At 51.3% G+C, this 9,980-nt stretch overlaps 1 protein-coding gene across 1 annotated transcript in view; it reads left to right on the top strand.

The window, feature by feature from the left end:
* Positions 1 to 4,337: 4,337 nt before the first annotated feature.
* Positions 4,338 to 9,980, top strand: part of CABP7 (calcium binding protein 7) — an 81,148-nt gene continuing 75,505 nt past the window's right edge. The window contains exon 1 of the mRNA XM_063144217.1: positions 4,338 to 4,523. Coding sequence (XP_063000287.1) covers positions 4,415 to 4,523 — 109 coding nt within the window. The 5' untranslated portion in view covers positions 4,338 to 4,414. The remainder of the gene's footprint in view (positions 4,524 to 9,980) is intronic.

Genomic DNA, 9,980 nt, shown 5'->3' with positions numbered 1-9,980 from the left:
GGTATATAAACGTTAAAGCTCAAAGTGGAGAAGGCATCCCTCAATGCTAACAGTTCATCCAGCTTGCCAGCTGCTACAGGGCATTTTGAACTGTTGATGGCCTGCTGTAGGACAGTAATGTTAAAAATCAATGTACATTCAGGGCTCTGGAAAACAGATCCGGGGTCCCAGGGGAAAAAATTGGGTCACAGGCCCCATAGGCCTAGATCTAGCAACGCCCATTGTTGGTGGGATATCTTCTTCTTGGTGGGTCATGAATTGTGTGGGCCTACAGTCCTCACAAGTGGGAACAGTAGCTAACTCAGGACACAGCCACCCACTCATTCAGGGCTGTGGGTGATGGGCTTTGACTGACAAAGATAGCTCTCCTCTGGATAGAGAAAGAAGCAAAGGCGGACCTGTAATACCCAGTAAAAAAAGTCCTCAAACCGCATTAGGACAATAGCTTTGGCATGAACAAAACAACAACATCAAAACTTAATTTGCAACCTTTCCAGTCCTTGAGAATCAAAAGTTCAGGCAAGATGGTAATGTGTGAGGATGAAAACTGGCTGATATTGTAGCCATGGAGCAGTGGAGGCTGGTGGCTCATATTTTTATGGGGCTATGAATCCATTCTGGGTTTCAGACTGAACCAGACAGAACTCTAAATGAGCTATCCAAGGTGCCGAACATATAAGAGTCCCACACTTTGGAATGCTCCTTTAGAGTTCTGACTGGTTCTGACTGAAACCCAGAATGGATTCACAGCCCCACCAGAATCCGAGCCATCGGGCTGCACTGCCATGGTGTCCGCATTTAGTTGCAGTCTTACGATGTGACAAGGTGCTAACAGTGATCAGGGAGCTCAAGGGAACACACCTCTAGCAAGAGCAGTGATGTCATCTGCTAGAGCTCCAGGGTTGGATCTTCCTTGCTCTGGCACATGAATGAGGTGATAACGAGGCTTTCAAGCACTAGTATCGTTTGGGGACAGGTCAGCATGGAGGAAGTCAAAAACAAGGAAAATAATCAAGCAGGGGCTAGATTCCCCATGGCCTTTTCTTTCACGCTAGCTGTTTAGATGGGATCACTTCTTTGCAAGATTGTTTGCCTTCTAATTAGAAGCTAAAGGCTGCATTTCAGTTGGCTGAAGATGTCCCGTTAATGCTCAGGGCACTTTTCAAGCGGAATTGATGCTGTCAAAAGGAAGCACCGCTGTGTCCAATGTTGGTTACTCCCAGGTCACTACGCACAGGATTGCAGTCCTGCTGTTCCTGATAAACCAGTTATTCTGCTGTATACTGCTACGCCTTCAATGCATGTGTGTGTGCGTGTGTGCGCATGTGCGTGCAGTATGATAAGCTTCTGCACATTCAAATTTACCACTGTACAGCTGGGTAGCAGACACTCAAATCCATCTCTACGAAGTGCTATGCAGGTCTCAGCTTACACCTAGCGTTGACCTTGGACTGCTGGGATGAAGAGTTCAGGAGGTCTCAAAAGCTTGCACACTAGTCTGTAACATTTTCCTTGGCCTTCTATAAGTATTTTCCTAATAGGGACTTTGGAACTCAATTGGATAAGTTATTTCAACAGCTGCGTGATGCCTTGGAGCAGGGCAGGAATGCCGTGGAATGGGATTGAAGAGCAAAAGACTTTTCTCATCTCAGCCATGGATGGTTTAGCTTAGCGCCATGACTGAAAACATGCCTGGTGGGTTTGGTTGCTATGCGCTCTACACAGCAAGGGCCAGACCCACCCACCCCCCAAAAAGCTTCGAGATCCAGTTGAATTAACTCAAGCATTGCCTATGCATGGTGTAGGTCATGAATTATGCCTGGGGTGGAGCATGTGGACAAGGAGACATTTTTCTGCCTCTCCCATAATACTAGAACCCAATGGGGACATCCCTTGAAGCTGATTGGTGGGAGATCCAAGACAGATAAAAGGAAGTCCTTCTTTACACAGTGCAGAGTTAAATTATGGAATTCACTACCACAAGATATAGTGATGGCCACCAATTTGGGTGGCTTTAAAAGGGGGTTGGATAAATTCCTAGAGGAGAAGGCTATCCATGGCTACTAGCCCCGGTGGCTAAGTGCAACCGCCAGTATCAGAGGCAGTAACCCTATATACACCAGTTGCTGGGGAACATGGGCGGGAGGGTGCTGTCGCAGTCCTGTCCTGCTTGTTGGTCCTTGGTTGACAGCTGGTTGGCCACTGTGTGAACAGAGTGCTGGACTAGATGGACCTTTGGTCTGATCCAACAGGGCTCTTCTGATGTTCTAATGTTCTTCTCATTGCCCACTGCTCTTGTATAGCATTCCAGAAGCTCACACAGGGCCGGTGTCAAGGGTAGGCCTGGTTGGGCACCTGCTGAGGGCCCACACCCCAGGAGGGGCCTACTGACAATTTGCTGCTGCTCTTCTCCATCACAACCTGCTTGTTCACCTGCCTCTGTCTCTCTCTGCTCCAGACTAGGTGGGGGTGAGAAGGTGGAGCAGGAGAGGAGACATCTCCGCCGACTAGGTCCCTCGCTCTCTGCCTGTCAAGCAAACAAGCCATAGCAACGATGAGAAAGAGGCACAGCAGCTGGTGACTAGGTGGTGGGAAGGTCAATTCCCCGAGGGAGAGGAGCCATGGAGGGTGCCCGCTGGCCCAGGGCTTTGAAATATCTGGGGTTCCCACCTATGTGGGCTTCCCCCTCCTGTCAAAAGAGGCGCCCTGTGCAAGTCCTTTCACGCAAAGACTACCCCACCGCAAGCTGTCTTCGGATCAACAGCCTCATTTCGGTGGAAGAAGGCATTTTGTTGTTGAGACGGAGAAACAACCCAGAGTGAGAAACCCTTGCAGTTTTCCTGCAAATCACCCAGAGACCTATCAAGGACTCCTCAACCGTCTTTCCTCTCATCCCTGCTTTAGGGGATGCAAAAAAATATTCCAAAATGAAGTGTCCCCCCCCCTTCCCCCGGGGCCAGCAAAATGGAAGCCCTTTAAGAGACGTCCTACAGAACCTATTAAGCGGGCTTGACTGAGATTGTCGGAATACAGGGTCTATGAGTATACCTACGCGTGTACTACAGACGTATATTTATCTGTGTCCATTCCTCCCCCTTTTATATGCACGCACGCAAGGGACCATTTGAGAGGCCTCGAATATAAAGGGTTGTGTATGTGTATGTGTATGTGTGTGTGTGGGGGTCTCCTTTCAATTCGCACCTCCCATCCGAAAAGACCCCAAAACATCCTTAAATCTACTGCCTGCAGGTTTCAGGAACTGTCCAACCTGCAAACCCCCCTAAGGTGTTGCAAAATTAAAAAAACAAAACACAGGGCAGGGGGTGGACTGCTGCTTTTCAGTGTTGTGATCCTGACAGCCCAATGTGCAATGCTCAAGTGGAGAGAGAGGGGGGGGGAGAAATCGGAGCAGAGGGTGAATGTCTCTCTCTCTCTCTCCCCCCCCCCCCATCTCCTGTTCCTCCGCATGTGCCTGAGACATCCTTTTCCCTCCTCCTATTGATTTAGATGTTCCGCCACTCAGATGTTCGTTTGGTTGGGTGTGTGTGTGTGTGTGGTGGGGGGAGCATGTGTGCACTGTACGTGAGTGAGCGAGAGAAGCCGAGCGAGGCACTATCCAGATGAAGGAAGCAGGGGCAGAGAGGAAGACGCTGCGAGAGGAAGAAAAATAAAACGCCTCCCTCGGGTGGTGCTGATGCTGAGGTCCTCCGGGGAAAACTTCACCACTGGGGTGGCGTCGCGCAACCTGTCTCCCACCCCACCTGTGCAGCCTTAGGGAACTGGCTGGCAGCCATCCTGTGCAGCAGTAGCAGCAGCGAGGTCCACGCGGTTTCTGCTGCTGAGTCTTTCATGCTGGAGCACCCGGGAAGGCAGGCTGCTGATGCCACCGCCTCCTGTTTTTCCGCCGAAGAGCCACGCAGGCAGGGACACCGCGGCTGGGCTCCTCGGAAGCGTTTGAGCCTCACGGCTCGGGCACCTGGGAATGGGACTTTGGCACAGGGCATCTCTCGGTTGATGTGGCCGTCGCTTTTACCGCTTGGCGTTGGGTTATTTTTTTTGCATGCGGGGATTTCCACCCATCCACCCACCCCCACCTCACCGCCGCACACCGCCAGAAGTCTCTCCGGGCGCACACCTGTGCAAAGGTGGTCCTGGGGAGTCCTTCCGATGTGGCCGTGACCTCTTCGACGTGGCAAGGCAGCTAGAAGCGGGCACCTGCCCGGTTGGGAATCCGGAGTGACTAACCGAATCTCCCCACCGCTGTGGTGGGCAAGGAGGGGGCTTTTTTTGAGGGGGGGCATCACAGGGCAGAGGGCAGGTGCGCCTCCGGTCTCACTTTCCTGCCTTCCGTGTCCGGCCAGGTCGCTTCCTATGACATTTGGGATTAAAACTTGGGTGCCCGAGAGCTGCCAGGATGCCTTTCCACCCAGTGACCGCCGCGCTGATGTACCGGGGCATTTACACCATCCCCAACATCCTTGCAGAACAGCACCCTGTTGACATACCTGAAGACGAGCTGGAAGGTGAGTCGCTTTGGGCGAAGCCTTCCGCTGTCCACACCTCGGAGGAGATGGTGCATTAGGCGGGGGGGGGGGCGTTGGGTTTCCTTCCCCCGTTGGACTTGGAACCGTGTTGCAGGGAGGGTAAGGTACGGGCTGACCCGGGATCGGCTCTGCCCTCCGATTGCAGCATGCAGGGCGACCCTAAAAAAGGTGGCGAGGCGTCCCTAAGGGGGGGGGGATCCGAGCCTGAAGCTCGCAAGAGCCAGAGGGGACCGGATGGAGTGTGTGTGTGTGTGTGTGTGTGTGTGATGCATACTGTAAATGTCCCTTGAGAGGACGAAACGTGGGGCTCTAAGGGAAGGAGCAAAGGAAGGGACCAGGGAGCAGGAATGTGGGACGGAAAAGCGGAGTGAGGGGGCTATGATGGGCCGAGTCAGGGTTCAGGCTCAAAGTGGAAAGTGAAGCAGAAACTACAGCAGCGCCCGGGAAAGATGCAGAAAGACGCGGCGATCGCCCAGGTCTGCTTTTGTGCAAAGGGAAGAGGCACGGAGGAGCGGCTGGGAGAGAAGCGGTCCGAGGGTCCGTGAGCCCAGATCCGCTGTGCTTTTGTAACCGTCTCTCTGGGAAGAAAGATGACCTGCAGTCAGTGCGTGGAACAGGTAGTGGCGGAGGAGCTGGGAGGGGGGGAGGAGAGGGAGGGAGGGTTGTTGCTCCAGGAAGCCATGGAAGTGATGCTGGAGTCCAGCCTCCCCCCCTGCCCCCCTCCCCCCCACCACCCACACACTGCCCGCATCCCTGCATGAGAAAAATATCCACTGCAGGTGCCTGGAGTTGTAACTTGAAGAAAACACACACACACACACACACACACACCTTCCACCTTCTAAGAGCCTCATCCACTCCTGAAGGCACCTGCTCTCGGATTCCCCTACCGGGCAAAGCGCTGCCTCTCCATCCCCACCGTGAACCTGTCTCCTGGGCATCCTTGGGTACCACCAGCTGGTTCATCTCACAGGCCCAGTACCAGCGCGGAGGGGGGGAAATAAAGCTGAGCTCCTGTGTGGCGGAGGCTGCCGCCGCCGCCGCCTTCGGGAAGATGTGTGGGCTGAAGATGTGCGGAGGGAATCTCTCCTCGGCTCACCCCCCCGCCTCCTCTTCCCACGTCCCCCCACCCTGCAACAACAACAACACACACACAGAGAGAGACACCAGAGCTTCCAACCATTCGCTGCACTCCCCTATTGAAATTCCACTCGTGTCCCTTTAAGAATCCAATCTGTTTGGGTGAAGGCGAGGCGGAGGAGATGCCTGCTTCTCTCTCTCTCTCTCTCTCTCTCTCTCTCTCTCTCTCTCTCTCCGCCTAGCTGCCTCGCCTTCCTTCCCTCAGTCAATCTATCGATTTGCCAAAGTCGTCAGAGGGTGGCATTGAGTGTGTGCTTTTCAGAGACTCCTCTAATGGAGATTGGCAGCTGGAAAAGGGAGCAGGGGAGCGATGGAGGTGGCCACCGGGTTCTGAGATGCGTTGAGGACTGGTGAGTGGAGGGAGCATTGCATCCCCGAATGTGGATCAACAGGTCCGCATCAGAAAGCCCGAAGTGGTGCTTGGGAATGCAAGAAGAGCCCCTGCGGGATCAGACCAAGGTTCCATCTAGTCCAGCGGTCTGTCCACACAGTGGCCCACCCGCACCCTCCCACCCATGTTCCCCAGCAACTGGTGTATACAAGCTGTCTATAACCCGCTGCTCCTGGAAGTCACACTGAGCCCTCAGGACTAGCAGCCATGGATAGCCTCTTCCTCCTCCTCCTCCTCCTCCTCCTCCTCCTCCTCCAGGAATTTGTTCAACCCCCTTTAAAAGCCATCCAAATGGGTGGCCATCACCATGTCGTGGAAGTGAATTCCGTAGTTTAGCTGCATGGAGAAGCCTTCCCTTCACCTGCCTGGATTCTCCCACGGATCAGCTTCGTGGGATGACCCCGGGTTCATTGCCCGAACCACATAGGAAGCTGCCTTAAACCGAATCAGGCTCCTTTGGTGTGAGCTAGCTCAGGAACACCTGAAAGTGACTCTCCAGGCACAGAGAAGGGTTTCTTTTCAAACTGGAGGTGCCAGGGGGAATCGAACCCAGGACATTCTGTGTACAAAGAAGGTACTTCTATCCCTGAGCTATGGTCTAAGGCTGCATGGAGGCTGTGAACTTAGGATGCACTCAGACCCTGCAGGGGTGGTGGAGGATATATAATGCTATATCTAGATTATCCAGGCTGATATTGTATACTCTGACTGGCAGCATTTCTCCAGGGTCTTGGGAAGAGAATCCCAAGCTAGAATCCCTTGCTAGCTTATCCTTGGACTGGAGAGGCTAGGACATGAACTGGGATGTTGTAGCTGCTCAACCACTGGAACATAGAAAGCTGCTTTATACTTAGTCAGACCTTTGATCCATCCAGGACAGTATTGTCAACACTGGCCGGCAGCATCTCCCCAGGGTCTCAGGCAGGATTTTTTTCCAGCCCTACCTGGAGATGCTGGGGATCGCACCCAGAACCTTCTGCATGCAAAGCAAGGGCTGTACCACTGACACACAGCCCCTTCCTTAGGGGAAAATGATGGTTTCCCCCCTAGAGAATAGTAGACAGGAGTTTCTGATCCCCAGAGATGTGTGTGTGTGTGCTTGTGTGTACTTATTGGTTTATTTTATTTCTTACTGATTTGTTACATTTAGATCCCGCCTTCCCCAATCCAAGCCAGCGTTCATGGTGCTCCTCTTCCTCCTCTCCACTTCACCCTAACGACAACCCTACAGAGTAGGTTAGTTCAGAGTTAGCGACTGGCTGGTTGAGGCGAGATTAGAACCTGGATCTTCCCAGTCCAACACTCTTAACTGGTGCACCACACTGGCTCTCTTTGGCCTTTGAGAAAGGGCTGGGGTTGGCCTTTATCTCTGTATTGAAATGTGCCCCCCCGCCCCAAAAACTGAAATCCGCCCCCCCCCCCGGTCCAAGCTGGGGTGTTTGTTGACAGCTGACTAATCTTCAAATGCCAGAAAGCTTGTTTTTCGAGAAAGGTACTTGACGTTTCCCAGATATTTGCTGCACCAAATTAGCCGCATGTGAACCTGTTGGGGGTGGTAAAAAGCCCCCTTCTCACAAAACAACTGCCCTGCACCCATGTCATTGACGTTCTGGGCGTCTCCACGCAGACACACAGACACACACGTTAGCTCTTTTCCTCTGGATGTGTATGTCATTTATGGCTAGTCAAAATGCTCATCTTTGTGTGTGGAGTCCAGTGAGTATGTGTGTGTGTGTGTGTGTGTGTGTGTAGGGGAGGGTGTCTTGTGAAATAGAAGGACTCCAGGAGGGGAAAGGGAACAGGTTTGTTTTTGTATGCCAGGGGACATTTTATCTCTCTTGTGGAATGGGAGGCTTTGCCCTCGCTCCCCCCCCCAGTGCCCCCAAATGTGGCCATTTTCTTTTGGATGTAGGGTGGGAAAGTAATCACTCACTTATTCTGGAGAAAGTTAAGGGGTGCATAGGGGGGTGCCATAAAGGTAGGGCCTAAGCCTGCTTTTGAGACACCCTCGATCACTGAGAATCAGGACTGCTTCTGCTATCTATCTATCTATCTATCTATCTATCTATCTCTATCGCAGTGTCACAAGATGCACACAGTGGAATGGGACGTGAGCTTCTTACATATGTTAGTGCATGCACAGACTTCCTACACAGCATGTCTGGTGGGAAATGGTCCCCACCAGACATTTTCTCTCACTGTGTCACAGAATCATAGCACATGGTCGGTGACGGAGGCTGAACACAGTTTGTGAGGCCCAAGTGGGCATGCTGGTTTTTCTTTCTCCAAATCCCATCCCGGTAAAGTCCTTTCCCCAATAAGCAGTGGTGCAGCTAGATAATTTTAGAGGCCGGATTTTAAGGTCTTCTGCCTTTCCCTTTTGACAGCCATGAATTGTGAGCAACACAATAAACATTTCTCTTCTCCCCACCGTCGCTGCTGCTGCCGTCTCCACCATTCCTTGCTTTACAACTCTTTCAATGTGCCTGATATAGGCCCCGTTCAGAAGACACCTTAAACCATGGCTTTAACCATGGTGGTTAAGCCAGAAAGCTGGGCTGTGTTCAGAAGACACCATAAACCATGGCTTTAACCATGGTGCTTAAGCCAGAAAGCCAGGCCATGTTCAGAAGACACCTTAAACCACAGCTTTAACCATGGTGAATATGGTTTAAGGTGTCTTCTGAACAGGGCCCATATCAAGCATGTTGAAAGAGTTGCAAAGCCTTATTTACCATGGTTAAAGCTGTGGTTTAAGGTGTTTTCTGAATAGGCCCATGTCAGAATAGAACCACAACAAAAACGTTTGGAGAAAAGACATGTTCTGTGCACATTTCTCAAATCGTAACATCATCACAACATCGAGAATAATATGAACAACAAAGAATCTTGTGGAACCTTAAAGATGAACACAATTATTCTGGCATAAACTTTCTTGAATACTGTCCATGAAAACTTATGTCAGAATAAATTTGTTAGTCTTTAAGGTGTTGCAAGACTCTGCTGGTTTTCCTGCAAAAGATGAACATGTGTCTCTCTCTGGAAAGAGGAGGAAGAGGATTTACATTTCTGTACAGTCAAAGAGCCAAATCTGTCTGGGTTGTTTACAAAAGATTAAAACCTTAAAAATACAATATTAAACACAATATAAAAACCAAAATAATTAAAAATGATGATCAACAGAAGTCCCAGGACTGGTTATAATATGATCATATGCTGCCAAATTCCTGGGAGAAAAGGGAAGTCTTAACCTGGTGATAAAAGGATGGCAATGTTGGTACCAGGTAGATCTCAATGTTGTATAACTCGGGGGCCACCACTGAAAAGGCCTTCTCTCTTGTTGGCATCCTTCAAGCTTCCCTCAGAGGAGGCACCTGGAGGAAGGCCTCAGATGATGATTGTAGTCTACAGGTAGATTCATACCAGGAGAGGTGCGCCATCAGGTATTTCAATCCCCAGCCTTGTAAAGTTTTATAAGTCAAAATCAGCATCTTGGATTGGGCTCAGAAGCACACAGGCAGTGCAAATGGGCCAGACTTAGGCCACAGCTAGACCTAAGGTTTATCCTGGGATCATCCAGTGTTCGCCCCTGCCTGAGCACTGGATCCCCTGTGTGTCACCTAGATGAACAGGTTTGACCCCTGGATGATCCGGGGCTAAACCTTAGGTCTAGCTATGGCCTTAGTGTTACACATTCAGACTTTCTGGCTCCTGCTGTCAATCTGGCTGCCGCATTTTGCATTAGCTGCATGATCTGAACCATCTTCAAGGGTAGCCGTACATAGAGCGGATTGTAGTAATCTAACTCAGAGGTTTGCCAGCCCAGGTGCTGAACTGTTAGCTGCTGCCCCTATCATTGGCTGCTCTCTGGGTGGTCATTACCCCCCACTCCACCCCCGGCAGCA

Source organism: Elgaria multicarinata, chromosome 18 (assembly GCF_023053635.1).
Source record: "Elgaria multicarinata webbii isolate HBS135686 ecotype San Diego chromosome 18, rElgMul1.1.pri, whole genome shotgun sequence".
Taxonomy (NCBI): Eukaryota; Metazoa; Chordata; class Lepidosauria; order Squamata; family Anguidae; genus Elgaria; species Elgaria multicarinata.
This window is presented reverse-complemented; position numbering and strand designations above follow the sequence as displayed.